Here is a 19,068-nt window from a genome sequence, read left to right on the forward strand (position 1 = left end):
TTTCTTGTGCATCCTATAAATTCTCAAGAAGAGTTCCCAAACGTTTTAGCACCACAAGCCACTTTTTAGAACTTTTGCGACCCACCTAGCTTTAATGAATTTGAGGAACAGTGATTTCTTAATTTAACTTAAGAACCGTGTGGTAGCGCATTGTAATTTGCAGACAGCACATTTTCCATTGAAATGTCCTCTACGCTACCTTCACCCAGACGCACAGCTTTTCTGATTTACATAGAAATCAGCACTCAAATAACTAGGGGTGGGGGGGGGTGGAAGGGTTTCTGTGGATATTTATGATTTGTTCATCTCCAATTAAAGTGACTTTGTTTTGAGCCAATTCAAATCTGTTTCCAGCACGCTTCAGACATTTTTTCTTTCCTAACTGCTTAATGTATACAGTTAATCTATAGGTATATACATTTTGTTGTGTGTTGCGAAAAAAAAATCCTTAGATTTTTACATTATTCTCTTTAAAAACTCCTCTCACTTTGCTGTCAAAGAAAGAATAGTAAACACCTGTAGTGTCCTAGCATGGACACGTTCTAGTGTTCAGGTGTGATGTAACTTACTTTACACCCACCCACCACAGACGTCATGGTGTCACATGATGCTGCCAATAAATGGGGCCGGGCGCACATGCTCGAGGCCATTCCTACTACCCTCATCTGGTGTCTGTGTCCATCATTGCTGCTCTCCTAACATGCGGGCCTAGGGCCCTCCACCCCAACTTTACGACACCAATCCCATGTTTAAAGAATAAGCAGCAGCCTGACGGAAGTCAGAGCCTGCTATTTTTGACCTCTGTTATTGAAGCCCTGGAAAAATGACGAGATAAACACACAATCTGAAGCCATCTTTATTTATAGCTCAGACTTTCCCGACTCGCCACTAATCATCTCACGAACCACAGTTTGGAAAACACAGCTCTAGGGAAATGGCAAATTTCCATTGAAGTTTACCTGTTTGTAGATCTTGTTTTGAGGATATAGTAGCCAGCATCTCGCTATCCACCATCATCCCCCAAGCCCCTCTTACTCATGTAAGTAACTACCTTAGTGGTACTTTTGTCTGTCGGTCGATTTGAGGATGGCTACATGGCTGTGCCAAAAAGCCATCATGATTTTTGAATACTGTTGCTATCTCCATTGGTCACAAAACAGCATTACCTGTAAATCCGATATCTTCCATTCTCTCATTGTATCTTCTATTTGCTCTATGGTTTCGCGTTATAATATGTGTATTTCTTTTCACCTTCTCGGCATACTATCTATGTTTGTTTTGAAAAATAAGTTGCTTAAAGAATATTTTCATCTTTATTGAACTGATGAATGTGCAGTCACCCTTTGATGTATGTAAGTGCAATAAGAGTACCATCTGCTAAAATAATTAATGTACTAGTACCAAGATATGTACACACCAGGAGCCATTTAGCCTTCATTATGAAAGCTTATTTATTTAACTCTCTAGTTGTCAGTTTGCATGACTATGGACCTCGCAGTCCAAATTGACCACATCAAGAGGCACTGAAATTAAATTGAGATCTAGTATTTTTAATTTTTAAACCATCAGTATATACATGGATGGAGTCAACTTTCTTTCCTCTATAATTATATGGAAATTAAATAAAAATGGAAAACTGGAAGCCTTATTTACATATAATCTGTGAATAATATGATCTTTCTGCTTTTCCCTCCCTAGGTTATGGGTACACCACCCCCTTATCTGACTCGGGAAAGGGCTTCTGCATCTTCTTCGCCTTGATCGGTGTCCCTTTCACAATGTTAGTGCTCACGGCGTCCGTCCAGCGACTGATGGCTGTCTTCACATATGCTCCAATCAACTACTTCCAGTTGCACAAGGGTTACAACCGACACTCTGTGACTAAGGTGCATTTCGTGATCATGCTGCTGCTCATGCTGGTGTTCTTTTTCCTGGTGCCGTCAGCCATATTCAGTGCCATTGAGGACAGCTGGACCTACCTTGATGCCTTCTACTTCTGCTTCATCTCGTTGTGTACCATCGGCCTTGGGGACTATGTACCGGGAGAGCAGTATGAACAGAAGCTGCGATCGCTCTATAAAATCTGTGTGACTTGTGAGTATTAACCTCAATTATGATATGGAAATTGGGGGCTTCTGGGAAATAGTCAATCAAATTTCTGAATTGCGGGACTCATATTTCTTGGTTAATATAAGCTTCATTCAAGATAAATGGTCATTTTATTGTGTTTAAAGGAAAATATTTTTGCGCTCCACTTTGCATTTTGGTCTGCAGCAGGGTGTAGTAGCGGCCTTATGATGAAGCCACTATCTAGTGGGTGTGGGCAGTATTAACAAACCCCTAGGGCTTCCAACTCTAAGACTGATAAACACAGGAAGTGACATTACACACACCTTGACCTGGTGACACCACAGGAAGTGAGACCACCTGCCCTTGACCCACCCAATTGATGTCACAGGCAGTGACGTCACAATGCATTTGTCATTCAACCTGACCTTTGAACTCCATGAAATCAAAAGAAGCCACATTGCAGGACCTTTGGCTTGGTGCTATCACAGGAAGTATTGCATCTAATTTTTGGTTATTTGCATCACACACAGAGGCTGGAAAATCTCTATTGATTAAAAAGAAGTACCCTATAAACAGGCCTACTTCAAATCCTAGTGCAAATTCAGCGACGTACACTGTTTTTCAAGTAGTATCTTCAGATATACAATTGGGATAATGTAGTATTGATTAAGAACCTATCAAATAGTGTATAGCAATGGAAAATTCGATGGTCAAGTTAAAAGCAGTCAATATCAAATCACGAATAAAATGGGAAGGTTGATGGGCCTATCATGTTCAAAACAAGTTAACTTTATCATTGGTTTTAGAAACTTAGAGTACCATGTAATTAAATCTCAGTGTAGGAATGTAGATAACAGTACTGTATAATGCAGGTCAACTTCTCCCAGCAACCTTAATTTCCATGACATGGTTTACATAGTTCTACACCTGTGGAGCTGGTAATCCTTTCCAGGTTTGCTATCATAGGTTTCTACTACAGAAAACATGCACATCACTGGCATAGTACTTGTGTTGATCAATAATAAGCTTGTTCTGCATTAGCATAACATTCCAGCAACAAACCTATCTAACAGCCAGAATGCCCAAAGGCATGAATACTTGCTTTACAAATGCGGACGTTAGTCTGCATTTAAAAATGACTCATTTAATCACTGCTCCTAAAGCAATACTGTCCACATTGTCAAAATCCATCACACGCACATACAAAGACAAAGAACTATAAGTGTATTAAATCAGTTTATAGAAAATGTTACATAAGGCAAACTAGACTACAAGGTGTAGGATTCACATTTATCCATACTGGTAGGCACTTTTTAAGAGTGCTTGGTCTGGAGTTGCGCAAACTCAGTATTCAGAACGCAACACAGTGGTTAGGGTTGACTTGAATAATGGTTTATTTCTACCCAAACAAGCCTTTCTTACCAAGTTCAGGATAGAAAGACTGAGGAAACATAACTTTCTAACCTGAACCTTGCAGCTTGAATGCAGCTCTTAGATGGCAGTTCAGAGCTCAATGTGCTAGATTACGAATGTAACTTATGAACTGCACAGTAACAACAGAATCTCTGTGACAAAAGCAGTAAACCCACTGAGCTGTCCACATTAAATATTGTTATGTGATATGCATGGAGCACATTCTTTACAGCTCTTTGCAGCAGGCATTTTAACCCTCTGTGCTACCGTAGATAAATGAAAACTGCCCCTAGACAAAACTGCATTGCCCTCTAGCAGGTACATTCATAAGTCATCAATGTTAATTTGACACTTTTTTTGTTGCCTGAAAACTGCTTAATATACAAGGAACTTTGCAGTGCTTTTAAAACTGCTGCACTGTTACAAAATAGGCCCCCATTAACAAAACCTGCCTTCCAGCCTCCTGGGGAAACGTCCGCCCATCGCCTAATGCCTGGTGCGACCATTCCGCCTTGGTGGCATTCAAAACAGAACATTTCTTGCTGGCCAGTCCATGAGCACTGACAAACACGCACATGCCCTGGCTACACAGATGCAGTGTTAGACATAAAGCAATGGCAAGTGATGGTGTATTCCCATTACCTAAATGATGGCTGGACCGTTAGAAGGGTTGAACCTAAAATGTGTGCTCTTTACCAATAATTACTGAAGTTTTAAAGTAGGGCATTTTAAAAATCTTTTGTCGACTCCAGAAACTGATAATCTTATCTTACTTTACGTGTTGCTTCTGTTAGAGGTTTGCCCAGGGCCTGCAGCTCACAGGAGTTACAACGACCGTCACCCCCACAAAGGGAGTCGGAGAGTCCAGATTCTAGTAGAGTCAATGAGGCAACTCAGTCAGTCTCACTCTTACACTACCTGTCCTGCGGGCCCGTCAGAGGTCTGACCATCCAACTCAGTCAGAGAGTAACAATTAAATGAAGCAAGTCACTCACAGCCCGGTCCCGAACTTGTGTTGATTCTAATCAGTCTTGACATCCAGAACCCATGCAGCAGGCATGAGTGCAACTCGACTCCGAGGCCGCATCAGCACAGCTTTTACCACAGTGCGAGGGCTGGCCAATTTCTTTTGTGAGGGCTTTCATCATTGGTAGCTCCTAGGCACAATACCAGATTGATGGCCCTGGGACCCGGTCGGCAGTCCCAAATACGGTGGTACACGTACCACACCAGGCACCACGTCCTCAGCTAGGGTAGGTTGCAGCAGGTGCGCTCTTGCAATTACATTGTATTGTATTGTATTGTATATTGGATTTATATAGCGCTTATCACCCAGGGGTCTCTAAGCGCTTGCCTTGGGAACCCATCCTGGCTTTTCCAAGTGAGATAGCCACTACAGGGCATCCCCAAGGTGAAAGCCAGGCATCCCGCCGCGGGGGGCCGTTGTGGAGATTAAGCAAGCTTAATGCCCAGAGTTGCAGAGTGTGAACCCATGATTAGGTCAGGCTCCGAAGCGAGAATTATCGAGTCCGAGGACATTTGAGCTCAAGACCCTGCCGCGTCGGGAATTGAACCCTGGTCCCGGGTCTGACCAGGGTACATGTGCTGCTAGTTGCTGCACATGTAGTTAGTCACTGTCCAATCATTCCCAGCCATGCTGCACCCACTTTGTTCTCATTTGCTCAGTTTCCTGGCCCAGGCCTGCAGCAGATACATACAATGTATCAAATCAAGGACTTCGCCAGCCAGCGAAGGGGTCACAATAGCAACGAGTTACATGAGTTCTCTCCCACACCCAGGTCCAGCTTGCAGGCCATCAGGATAGCCCTGCTTCAGCAGAGCAGTGCAATCAAGCGCTGCTCACACTTCTACTGATTTTATGCCATCAGAGTGCTTGCCAAGGCTGACAAACAGCCTGGGGTCGCAAGCAAGGTGTTATGGGTCATAGCGAGTGGCTTAGGGGTCGCAGTTGCGATCCCTGGTTACTCCTAATTGACATCCATGATTCTAGATCAAATAAAAATTAACCATGGCACTGGGTCATATGACAAACAGTGTGGCAGCTGCTATCAGGGCAGTGTGGCAGGTGGGGGTAGAGGGATGGGCAGAAAAAAAAGAAATACAACCACTTACCTGCCTCTTGCCACTCTCAGCATCACCAACTCAGTGCTCTCCTACTGCACTGCACAGGCTCCCAGATTCCCCTGCGGCCAATCCTGATGCTGCTCTCATGCATGAGAGCAACATTGGGATTGGCCTGGGTGCCCTCAATTTGTGCTCCAAAGAAGACTGGGAGCCTGTGCTTTGCTGTCTCCAACCTGGCAACGTACTTGGGTTGGAAACGCCTCCGTGATGAGATGGCCGGCCAAACCAATATGCGCACGGACAGCACTGCTGTTTGCTTCTCCCTCTCCAGCCTGCCATCGTCTGCCCCGCCACCAAGACTCGTTCATGTTCAAAATAAAACAATAATAAACCTGTGTTATTATAGTTTTGGGTTTCAAGTTTGCGGCTGTTGGCAAGGGGAGGTAACGCTCCACCACCATAGCGGAGGAGCCTCTGCTGCAACCAGAACTGTCACCGACCATGCTCACTGCTACATTTGTGCCAGTGCTCCCACCCTTTCAGCTCCGAAATTGCCCAGAAACTTAGTGATACAAAATGTATGCAAGACAGGAAGAGGAACTTTAGGTACTTAGGTCCATTTAAGATGGAGAGAATTTAAAATGAAACACACAAATCCACCAGTGGATTCTGTTTTGCACGCATTTAAGGGTTGGTACTAGTGAAGATCTTTTGATTTTACAAAAATGATATGTATAATATACTTTCACATAGGAGCTTTCAGCCAGCCCTCTTCATTCATTGTTCTATTGTTGTCATTTACATTTTTCTTCGGCCTACTACAGCATGCCACATGGGCAGTAGGGCAACCCCCTTATTTCGTTGGCCAACATCAGCGTGAGTAACCACATTCTTCTCTTTTACAAGCAGTACATCAGCACACAAAGTAATTCCAATAAGTGCCTGTTACTTCTATGGCAATGTGTGCTTTTTGAGACCCAAAACGTACTTTTGCTTCCAGCCAAACCTTATTGTTTTTAGTTGTAGACGAACAAGGGTCTGGAACCTTTCGTAAAATCCATGAAAAAAAAAAATGTGACCAAGCCAAATGGCTAATTACCGCTGCCAGACCTCTTGGCTTTGCCATTGCTTGTTATCTATGTTGTAGCACTTGCCGTATGCATCTGCGGTCATATGTGCCAAGTTATAAGGGCTTAAGTGTCCAGGGCCCCACCAATATTTTCAAGCGGAATGCCCCTGTTTAGGGCCATGCCCTTGCACATTAGTTAGTGGTCTGATCTGCTCAAAGCTGGATGTATTGCCAGGCACTTGCTTTCAGAAAGAGACTAATCAGCGTACGTGCAGAGGGCTGGGAGGTGGTTTCTAAACACATAATACATTTGCGCAAGCCCCCGCTTACTCATCAGACCCTTATCATCTAAGCACTGTAACAAGAAACACAGAATATTTGATTTACTTGTTGAAAGTATCCCCTTTAATACTCAAAACAACCTTAACTGCCCTTTGTTTTAAAATGTCGTTTTCAAATTTCCAGGTTTGTTCATGTCAGTTGTATTGTTCATTAGTACAGCTCGCACTTTCATAAGTCAGTGCCTCTCTCAGACAATGCTTGACCTGAAGGTCCAGGGCACTCATCAGGAGGCAACTGAAGCCTGCACCAAGCATTGCCCCAGACAGTGCTGCCAATGACAGTACAAACACAACTAATAGCCATCACATTCCTACAAGTGTGATACTTCAGGCTATTCCAGACCCACAAATGGATCCAGACGGTCGTGCCACTGCGACCTCCCTGATGCCGGTCATGATTATGATGCTCCCAGCGCCTCCGCCAACCCACCGGTGGTGCCAGCCCTATTCTGATCCCTAAAGAGAGGGAGCCGGTACCACGTCGACCGACCCAGATTCCGGTGCCGACAGGGCCCACTTGTGGATGCTTGAGCCTTATTTGGACAGGCCAGGCTTGGGAGAAGAATAGGGGGAAGGGTCACTGGACCCTTTTAGAATACCAGCAGTGCAAACAAGACATGGACTGGTATGAGGAATTGGGTGAGTACAGTGGTCTTAATACCTCCCCAGACACTGGCATACTTTCTACTCCTACCGTGGCTATGGAGGAGGGTGCATCTTATGCAGTAGAGGGGCACTCCTTGTGTTTGCATAGTGGTGCACTGGCCCAGTACAGGGGCTCCTGTGAATAGGATGATCACCCGCCACCACCGCCCTGCCTCAGGTAACTGAAATGTTTTCACTATTAACCACACCCCAGACAGCTTGTTGGTCCAAGCATCCACTTCCCATGTTGTGTTCCCTGCTGCTCCCCCGAACAGGGGCTCCAAGAGGTTGGATAGATGGGGGTAAGACATTTTTTTCTTCCACAAGACTTGTGGTCCGTGAACACCACATGCCTATTGGGCTGCTGTAAGAGCAAATAATGATTTGCATCCTGCTCCTAAGTGGCTACTCCTAAGATTTTGAACAAGACTGGAAAGGCACGGTGTGCGGCTCACGATTCGCACACATTCAGCATTTTTTATAAAAGGTTGGCAGGAATGCCTGACTTGAGAATATCGCACTTTAAAAGGAAATCAAAGAGCCATACAAAGTATATAAGTTTCTTAACCGTCTCTAAAATATTTATTTGCCTATTCTTCACATTAAATATGCATTAAACAGGCACATTTCATCTTGAAATCATCAATGCATTTAAGCCCATGATTCTGCTTTCAGGTGGCTTCACAAATACCTCTAGCCTATTTGGCTACCTTGTCAACCGCAGCTTTGTTGTCAGTAGTGCATGTGAGAAACCAGAGTGAGATGAAGACTGAATGTGAAATAGAGAAAGCTTGGTGGAGGAGAGTAAAGAAAGGAAAAAAGGATGCGGTAGGTGAGTGTGTGTGTGTGAGGGCAGGGACAAGCCCCTCTGTTGGATTAGAGGGGCTTCGCCCTGCATACCCCACCCATTCCAACCCGTCATGAAAAATAAAATGGTCATTTATTACCATTTTCTTTTTCATCTCTGTCCCCATCCATGCATCAGGTCGGGGGTGAGGCGGCTGCTGAGTGACAGCAGCAGGGAGGATGATGGGCTGTCTATGCGCTTATGTTTAATGTGCACAGGTCTCTTTGGCCAGCCGTTTTGCGACGGCCAGGCCACACTTGGACTTAATACATCTCTAACCCAGCTGTCTTAAGACAGCTGGGTTAGAGTTGGTGCAGGCTTCCAGGACGCTGTGGAGAGCAGAGTGAGGCCGCTCCCTCCAATCAGGGTGTTGCACTCACAGTATGAGAGCAGCGCCCTGATTGGTCAAGGGAGTTCCAGGCTCCAGCTTGCAGTTCCTTTGGAGGTCCAGAGCGGAGGTCGTCATGTTTGCCCAGTACGTGTTTTTAAATATTATTTTTTGGGCACGTGCGCCCATCCCCCTCTCCCCTTAGATGTCAGCCACTACTACGTGGGGGGTGTGACTGTTGGGGTGAATGAGGAGAGTATGAGACAACTTGGGTGAGAAGGGTCTGTGGATAGATGAGGGTGTTAGCCACAGGATATGAGAAGATGAGATTAGATACCATACCAAGCAATTTATAGAGCACTCGGCTACCACTAACGGCAGTGTCCCGGTGCTAAGTGGTCAGAAAAGAGTGGGAAGGGATACACTAGGGCAATTCAAACAGCCATGTTTTCAACGCCTTCCTAAAAATAGGTTCTGATTTGCGCAGATGGTAAAGCATGAAAAGAGCAGGAGAAAGATGCGAGACAGATGACTTAGTAGGATGTGGGAAAGGGGGAGAGGACGGCATCAGAGGGTGGCGAGAGGTGTGTGGAAGATGTATGATATATGAGGGTGAGACCAGAGGTTATTTGATACAGAGGAAACAGTGTAGGAATGAAAATAAAGTGAAGAACCTGTTTAGAAGAGGGTAAAGGCGAATGAGCGATTAAAGAGAATGGTGTGTGATTGAATTGAGGGCATGGTTGTTTTTGTGGAAGGAAATATTAGGTAGATGTCTATGGCACCATGAGTAGGTGATGTTGCAACTAGCAGGCGATGCTGCCGCTATTAGGTGATGTTGCACAAATGTGACTCCAATGAAGTAGCAGTATACAGGAAAATGCCACTTTCTGTACGTCTGCAAATCCTCTAACTAGCCCTGGAAGTTAGGTAGAGAAGGCACAGCTCCTGTTTCTCCAGCCGCACTTGTGCTGGATTTTCTCCCACAGTGGAATGAATAATGTTCCTGTTGCCTAGTTGGTTACCTGTTGCCGCATGGAAAGCAGTGATTGGAGCATTGTTTCGTTTGCGTTGCTACCAATGTCCACACTGATGTGTTGAGAGGAACCAGAGCTCTAAATCGAATGACGCAAAGCATGCCCCAGCTGAGGATGCTGAAAGAAACCCTTTATGTTGCTCCCCTGAGGTTGAGCTGCCCTTACTGGCTTTATGACGAGTACCTCTACCCACACACTTTGTTGTTTGCCACAATAACCAATCATTTGGGGATGGCAGCAACCGTAAGGGAAGCCAGTCACTTAGAGAGCTAGCGGTATGTGAAACTTGCATAATTTGCTTTCTCGTAAGTATGCTAAGTTTCAAGTAAAATTGCTTGCAACTACGCAAAAGGCAAGTCTGTCATTGCACGAAGGTGTCCTTGCGCTAATTTTCGACGCAAGGATGCATTTTGTTCTAAAAAAAATGAGTGCGCTAAAGTAATGCAAATAGCTGTTCTCGTCGTGAGGCTTCTGTGTATGTGCTGTAATTTTTACAGAAAATTGCTTGTTCGTTGTAAGGTTTTGCCACAAATAGCACATAAGTGCACAGAGTGGAGTAATGGAGTAATTTGGGGAATTTTACATAACCAGCCTAACGCAAAATACCCAACATTATGCTGGCATAATTTCAATTTCATCCAGTCCTACTCTGTGGTTCGGGTGCAGACATAGTAGTGGGACTGGCATGGCATAACAGCAGCATGAGTTAAACCATTGAGTACATGACTCTGGGACAGAGGAAAGCTTGTGCTACAGATGCACATATTCTGAATGGAAAGGAACCTTGCATTGCTACTGCTTGATATTTTCTTGTCTTTTTGAGGAGGGAAAGCTTACACTTCCTATGTTATACCAGTTCTTTGTGCATAACAGAATCTTGTACTGTTGCACCTTGTACCTAATTGTTTCACTGCTTCTTCCCTGTTATACCCGTTAACCAACCAGCTCACAAGAAGGCTTCAGACCGTACAGAATGCAGCAGCCAGACTAGTTCTTAACCTCGCTCGCCGATCCCATTCCACACCTTAGGGAACTCCACTAGCTCCCGATACATAAGCGCGCGCCCACTTCAAACTTACGCATACACAAAAGCAGAGGAGGGGGTAGCGCCTTCCAATACTTAGCTACTAAAGCCTTGAACGCCTCCCACAATACGTGAGAGCTTCCTCCTCTCTTCTTGACTTCAGCAAGAGGCTGAAGGCCTGACTCTTTGTGTAAGTCTTCCGAGCCTAATTTCACGCTGCTGGGTGACTTCAATATCCATTTTGATGTCCGCACCGACTGCACCGCCAACGAGCTAGTCTCCAGTCTAGCCGCGATCCAATTACAACAACTATTCAGGTCACCCACCCACGACAAAGGTCACTTGTTCGACCCAGTCTTTACCAACTGCCCCAATCTAACAGTCGGCTCCATTACTCCTTTACCTTGGACGGATCACTACCTAATTCCCCTTAACTGGTCTACGTGGAAAGCCATGCCCCTCCCCCCCCTCCCCTCCCTCCCACCACCACCACCACACGGAAGATGAGAAACTGGTCTAAACATCCGCTAGAGCTGTGGTCTAGCCTTCTCTCCACTTCCAAACCCGCCCTTTCCAAAAACCCTGAACACGACAGCAGGACCTTCAACAAATGGCTTGAGGACTCCAACACCATCCTCCCCTCCAGAAAAACCAGGCTAAAAAGAGCTCGAGAAACTGCCCCCTGGTGCTCGGATAAACTCAGGGAATTGAAAAGACAGTGCAGAAAAATGGAAAGGAAGTGGCGCCTGGGATACGCCACCGCCGACAAAGACAGATACAGGGAAAACATCAGGGCTTATAAAATCAAAATAAACTCTGCTCAAACTCACTACTATAATGAGAAAATCATGGCAGCTCGATCCAAACCTAAAGAAATATATCAGGTAGTTAAAACCCTTTCCAAAATCCCCCCCCCCCCCCCCCCCCCCAACAACCCCAACCTGCGATCCCATTTCCCGCTGTAACGAACTGGCTGACTTTTTCTTCCAAAAAAGAAACAAAATATACTCATCCTTTGCAGCCCCCACCCCAGAGGCTGTCCTATCACAACCCCCAAGCGCAATAGAACACCCCGCGCAAGCTCACCTGAATGAATTTCCACCACTAGACCTGGAATCACTCAAATCTCTTGCACTTCAGGTAAAATCTGGCTCCCCCCTCGACCCAGCACCCACTAAGATGATGAACATGGCCAATCAGGTCATCCTTCCCACTCTCATGGACCTACTCAACAGTTCCATACTAACAGGAGTGGTCCCCCCCGCCTGGAAACAAGCAATGGTGAGAGCATTGCTAAAAAAAACAATCTCAATCCCACAGACCCTAATAAATACCGCCCAATCTCCCTGCTACCATGGGAAAGCAAAATTTTGGAGAAGTACATCAACCTCCATCTCACCAACTACCTTGAGGAGAACCTTCTATTGGACGCCACCCAAACAGGGTTCCGCCCCAAACACGGCACAGAAACGGCCCTGCTAGCCGTCACGGAAGAAGCCAGGAGGATCTTGGATCGAGGGGGGTCAGTGGCAGTGGTCCTCCTCGATCTAAGCGCAGCTTTCGATACAGTGTGCCACAAAACCCTGTTGTCCCGACTACTCGATCTTGGCATCTCAGGAAACGCCCTCGACTGGCTGAGTTACTTTCTCAGCGAAAGAACCTTTCAGGTCTTCGACGGCGACTTGTGCTCTGAGCAGACCCCTAAACTGCGGCGTGCCCCAGGGTTCCTCTCTGAGCCCTACGCTGTTTAATGTGTACATGAGGCCACTGGCTGAGGTCGTCCGAAAATACGGCATCAAAATCATCTCGTATGCGGACGACACCCAGCTGGTGGTCTCCCTGACACAGAAAAACAGCGGGCTCCCCCTATCCAACCTGGCAGCCTGCATGGAGGATGTCAGAAGATGGATGACAATGTCATCCTTAAAACTCAACGGTGACAAGACCGAGATAATGATCCTCGGCCCTCCTCCTCCGATCACCCATGACCAGCTATGGCCCGCAAGCTTAGGCCCACCTCCAACTCCGAAGGAAGACATCAAAAGCCTAGGAGTATGGTTAGACAAGAAGCTCACCTTCAATACTCAGGCAACAAAAACAGCTGCAACCTGCTTCGGGATTATCCGAATGTTGAAAAAATCCTGCCGATATTGCCCTTTGAAGCCAAGCAGGTGGTCATTCAGGGCCTCATACAATCCAGGCTAGACTTCAACAACGCTCTATATCTAGGAGCTCCTGAATACGTGTTGGAGAAACTGCAGCGCACACAGAACTGCGCTGCCCGCACCCTTCTCCAGATCCCGCGCAGACAGTCAGTCAAGGCAGGGATCAGATCTCTCCACTGGCTCCCTGTCAGAGAGAATAAAGTTCAAAACTCTGCATATCGCACCAAGCCTTCCATAGAGCAAACCTGGAGATCAATCACTCCCTTCTCTCCCCTTACTGTCCCGGTAAATCCCTTCGATCCACAAATGCATTTCTCGCTGCAGTCCCCAGAATCAAAAGGTCCAGAGCAGGAGGCAGGTCCTTCTCGCTCAACGCTGCTAAGCTCTGGAACTCTCTTACCCTCTCTCTCCCCTCTCACTAAGGTCTCTCCCCTCTCACTAAGGTCTAACCCTACTCTCTCGCTCTTCTGCAAAGAACTGAAAACATTCTTATTTAGAAATTAACCCCCTCCTCATCCTCCTCTTCCCTCCTTCAGAGCTCCTTTTCTACTATCAGCGCTTGGACGCCCTCGGGCAGCAGTCGCGCTCTACAAAACCCCTTCACTTAACTTCACTACTTGGGCTACAAGTGCCCAGATACCCTCTCAGGTGATTAGCTAGCTATAACAATACTGATAGAAAAACATACCTATCTTGCATGTCACAGGAGGTCAGTAAAATGATTTTTCACTATATGAATATAGGACAAATTAAATTTTAAATACCTGTTTTCATGCATAGTACAAATGAAATAATGTACTTCCATAAATTATGTGAAAAGGGCGTGTACTTGGTTTTCCAGTGCAAACGAGCAGTAACAAAATTCAAAACACACTACACCACCTTTCAAAATCAAAAAATATAGCTTCCTATGTCTGCATAACTTTTTCATGCAATCCAGCTTTTTTTGCTGTTTTTTTTTAGGCAGTAAAACTTTGCATGTTGGGATTTTCAGTCCCTACTTCGAATTCTTTAAGAATGAGCTCCAGAAGGCAACATGCACAAGCCCAGAAAGCCAAGACTGGCTTAAGGCAGAAGCATATCTCCCATTGTTGCAGCAGGTGCATTGCACCGGAGCCTAGAGGCCTGAGGGGCCCACTGAGTCATATTGTTGTATTTCTCAGTTCAAACAGGCCAATTTTCTTCCATGCTCGAAGGCCTAGAAGACACTGTTACGCTACCGGCGGAATGTGTCACACACGAAAATAGGCCATTTGGCAACTATATAAAACGTTTAAAAAAAATCTGCTTTCAGTTTGATATTTGGACTTTAATCTTGGATGGAATCAAATGCTAATCAATAGAGTGGTGAAAGGGAAGCTACGATTAGGAGTACTTGTCGGGATTTGGCTCACCTTTGTAGCACTCGTCATGTTTAGAAGACACAAGACCTGGTTCTTCGACTGATCGGAGCTGCCTAGCCCCCCAGCGCCTTGAGACCCTCATGGGTGAGTAGCGCCCTTTAAAATCCCCTGATTGATTGATTGAGTGGAGAAGTGCAGAAACTGTCTCTACTTGCTTGGGTCACTTGACATGTGGGGAAGGTGGCCACACATTACAGCATAATGACTGTGTGAGGATGGGGTTGAGGAGGTAATCTTAGTTTTGGCTCTCTTCACCGTCAGATTTCAAGGCAAAGAAGAGACTGATTTAGCAAAACCATAAGCCCTTCAATTAAATTGTTTCTTGGCATGGTGTCTTGGCTGTCGATGAGTCTACTTACAAATAAGACAAGTCTGTTTGAAAACATGAAAAGCTGGCTGTGCAAGACTGGAAAAGGAAGCCAAGTGGGCAGGGACGTCCTCTGAATGGCTTGCTCTAGTGTTCAGGCTGGCCGTGGCGTCAGAGCTACTTACCAAATATTGGGCTTTTGCCCTTCTACCTAGAAGGGAATTCCATCCATCAATGTCAAAAGTCAAGGGCTGCGACCACAGCTCTAGTCTTGAACTGAAATGGAGTGCTAAATCTTTCACAGTAAATCAAACCAACAACACATATTCTGCTTATACTAATAGAATTGGACCACCAAAGACCTGGAAAACAGATATGTCAAGCAATTAGTGTGAAGTGACTAGAGTGGGGACGAGGCTTTTTCTTGGTCATTGCCCAAATAAGGAGGGTACCATAGGTGCAGAAGGACTGGCACCCAATGCAGTTTGGTTGTTGGTTGTCTTAACTCCTGTTGTCATCACTGGAATACTTTTGTTAGCAAGTATGTTTCACGGTACAGCAGACATTCATCCATTGGGACAGTACAGTGTTCATTCAAACATATATAAAGAGGTATAGAAGTCACATTTTGGTGTAGATAGGAGCTTGGATTCTGATGTACACTTGAAGGCCTACATTCATACCAGAGGGAAAGACCTTGAACTGATAATGTTGTGTACCCACCATATTAGTAGATTGGATCTCCAATGGACTCAAGATTGGCAAGTGCAAATGGCCGTCTTTTCTTTCATTTAGATCTTTTGTTGGATCTGCTGTGGCCCTTCTGCCTTGGACTATGTTGGTTGTTACAGGCTGTCTCCCTTATTTTTAGGCCCATGCCTCGTGACCTCTAACAACTGCTATGGCCCTCAGCAGCTAGGTCGAAGGCTACAGCAAATTACCCAGCGTACATAGGGAATACTGACGTGGTACCAGATAACTGTGGCTTACTTCTGGGTAATTGTAACTCCTCTGATTCAATTAGAAAGGTAAATGACGCTGGCAATAAATGGTGCTGGCTGCTTCTTTCTTGCCTGTAGTTTGTGGAAGGGATTTGATCTTGCTTTCCTTTCAGACTAAATTCACATGGGGCCGTTGCTAACCGTGCTGTTTGATTGATTGAAATGTACCCAGTTGACTGTATCAAGTCTCCACTTCTCCTCAATTTGTTCCCGTAGCCAAACTTCTCAAAGTTAGTTTGTTTCTGGTGATGTAATCCATAAACTGTTCATTGCATAAAATAAAAATGAAAAAACACTTATTAGAACATATGAATGTTGGGAGTGCCATTGAAGACTTTGGAACCGCAGTGGCCTATATAAATTGGTAAAGCGTGCTGCAATCAACATTTCAGGATCCTTATACACAGCCTCTACCTTTCTCTTTTCCCTGCCTCTTGAAAATATATTAATTCAGCAGAGGTAAGATGAAGGCAGAGTCCATGCAGGAAGACGCACGTAGCCTTTCCCCTTCCCTCTTCCTGTAGCTCTGTGCCACTAGGGCTTCAGAATGAAGGAGGGGTAAATGCTGATCAGCTCCTGGGTCTCCATGGCTGAGCTTCAAATAGCAGTTCAACCAAGCCAGGGAGAACCAGGGGCTGACTTCAGGCCCCTTTACCAGCTCTTGCTGTGACTGTTCAACAGCTAACAGTCATGGCACTGTGGGAGGCTGGTAACTGAAGAACATTCACAGCAAGAGCTGTGAACAAAGGCTTCGGAGAGGTGGGGATTTCAACCATTCTCGGGCTCCCGAGAGGCCTGTTTTTCTAGTTGAAACATTCTGCCCTTGTATTCTAATAGCATTACAGCCCACCGTAGCATCACTAGAATGCATAATACTCCTCAGGATCAATCTATTGATACACTCCTGATTTCGCTAATCTGTACTTTCCATACGTCTGCATTCTTAATACCTCTTTTGTGATTGCTCAGTTAGTAGATTTCCGATTACCTTTTGAGTTAACTCCTCATCTGGCACTCTCTGCTGACTTTATCTGCTCATTCTAAGTAACTGTGTTTTATCACTTCCAGGCAAAATGTATGTGGTAATCTCTAAATAATGGTCTGATATCTTGACAGCATTATTTAAGAAAAACTTTCCTTATAATCTGAAAAACTCTCCACAGTGTGTTTTTTACCACCTCTGAGTGGGCTTTACTTGCTAATACTGAACATACCACTAACTGTATTATCTCTTAGTGCTCAGAGGAGCTTTCAGCTATCTCTGTTTTGTGTTGGGGAAGGGGGTGACTACCTTCAGATTTCTGATTAATCCAACTGGCCAGTTGTATCTCTTCGGTAATCTCCGAATTACCCTCCACTATGATGCTCTGGATAGATACCACTTGATAATTAGTCTCCGCTACCTCAGTTTTACCATCTGTGGATGGACTTCACTTCGTGATCTTGGAGTAACACCTCTGCTACAAAAGTTTGTGTAGAACTGTTAACATTTTGTGCTCCTCCCCCGCCTCGCTGTGCCTTAGCTTACAATTTTCTTAGGTAACTCCTGGCGCAGTCGTTGCTGCACTACTCCTATGCAGATCCTCAGAGTAAGCCCCAGGTCTGTGAGTCTTTTTCCTGTGTCCTGGAACAATGTTTTTTGGTGGGTCCGGTTGTCTTCTGGACGGTTGACTCTCCTAATGTAGTTGAGCAGTCAGGTATTTCTTGGAAGGAGGCAGCGTTTACTCGCAAACTGAATGTCCAGACAATCCTCAGCCTCTGTGAAGGACTGAACTTTATTTACAGACAGGTAAAATATGACAGTTGAAAATAGGATGCTCTCAATAAAGATGGCTGTGCACCTTATACGATTTAGATGCACCCCATGGTTTATTTATAGAATTTACCCTGTAGGCCCTAGATGTCCTTCTATGGTATAACTTTCCACTGTTTTTGGTAACCCTCTGGACTCATCTGGTTAGACTCATCTGGGGCCACCATCGTGAGCCAGCTAGTCGAGGTCAGGAGATTTCTCAAATGGTTCCAGATTTTGAGCGACTGATTGAACCCTTAAGGGGGCACAACCACAAGGATGAAGTGGAAAAAAACTGCATGCAGGCCTGGATTGAGGACAATAAGGCTCCTTAAAGTACAGAGTAGTCTGAAATATGGGATAAGCCCACGTAAGTTGCCATGCAAAGTATCTCTGCATCACATCAACTTCTGGAGGTAGTTGTTAGTTGCGTGGGTAATTCTCTTTTTAATGATCTACACAGGGTTCTGCTTGGTGAGTCGATTCACTGAGGTGGCTCCCATGCAAACCCTCAGTCAACTGGGCCTTGTGCAGATCTTTCAGATAGTCTGGTGTCAGCTGCTCGCCTCTGTGGCAAGTCTGCTCTTGTTTTTCAGGTCAATTCAGAGCAGCAAGAGTTTCCACATCTTCAAGGACTTGTTTCAACCTCAAAGGAAGACCGCTACCTAGTACACGGTCTCCTGAAAACAGCTTTAAAGCAAAGCCACTCTAAGTGGACTCAAAGGGCCATCTGGGGATTGATCTGCCTTTGTTACCCAAGACTTCACAGATCGAATATTCTTTCTCCGTGTAATTCGTAATATATTGGACCACTCCCTCACAAGCCTATCCTCAGGGTCATATGAGGTGTTTGGGTGCTGACATCAGGGCCGTAACTCATGCCGCTGCAGCCCTAGCAGGTGTGGGAGGGGCACCCTTTCATAGGATCCCCAGCCATTCAGGAGCTTCCATTCTGGTCACGGTCAATGAATATCAGTGAGACACACGAGACCCAGTGGCCCTTAATCATATTCGGTGTGTTTGGGGGGGGGTCTATCATTTTGTGCTAACCCACTGTGCTCACTACTCCCCACAAGCTCGTCTATGTGACTGTCAATCTTAGCCCAGTGGAAACTTTGCCATAGAAACAAGCATATAACTTGCCCTCACACAACTCTTCCTGTGTTTTAGAGAAGAAACAAAGCCGCAAACACTTAGCTAACGTTACACACTCTCACCCCGGAGCCACATTTCATTTTTTTACCATGACCCCTCCAGAGCACATTGTGAACTGAGGGTGGCTGAGAAGGCGTGAGGCATCTGCTTTCAGGTGCCGCCTTCTTTATCTGTGTAAGATACTGCAGTCTGTTCAGTTGGGGCCAGCATGACTCTTAGGCCGGGGTCTCGTGGGGAAGGGGGATGTAATTAAAAAGTGTAAACTTACCTTTGCCTCCCGTCCCGCATGGCATCTCCTCTCTCTGTGCCAACTACTTACAGAAAGCAGGCAGCCTCCCTCTCCTCCCCTAAGATTGCAGCATTGTCATTGGCTAGGGCACCAACCC

At 45.6% G+C, this 19,068-nt stretch overlaps 1 protein-coding gene across 1 annotated transcript in view; it reads left to right on the top strand.

Moving 5' to 3' along the window:
- Positions 1 to 19,068, top strand: part of KCNK6 (potassium two pore domain channel subfamily K member 6) — a 202,845-nt gene that overhangs the window by 163,501 nt on the left and 20,276 nt on the right. Inside the window, exon 2 of the mRNA XM_086938224.1 lies at positions 1,699 to 2,094. Within this exon, the coding sequence (XP_086794350.1) occupies positions 1,699 to 2,094 (396 nt within the window). The remainder of the gene's footprint in view (positions 1 to 1,698; positions 2,095 to 19,068) is intronic.

Source organism: Lissotriton vulgaris, chromosome 9 (genome assembly GCF_964263255.1).
Source record: "Lissotriton vulgaris chromosome 9, aLisVul1.2, whole genome shotgun sequence".
NCBI lineage: Eukaryota > Metazoa > Chordata > Amphibia > Caudata > Salamandridae > Lissotriton > Lissotriton vulgaris.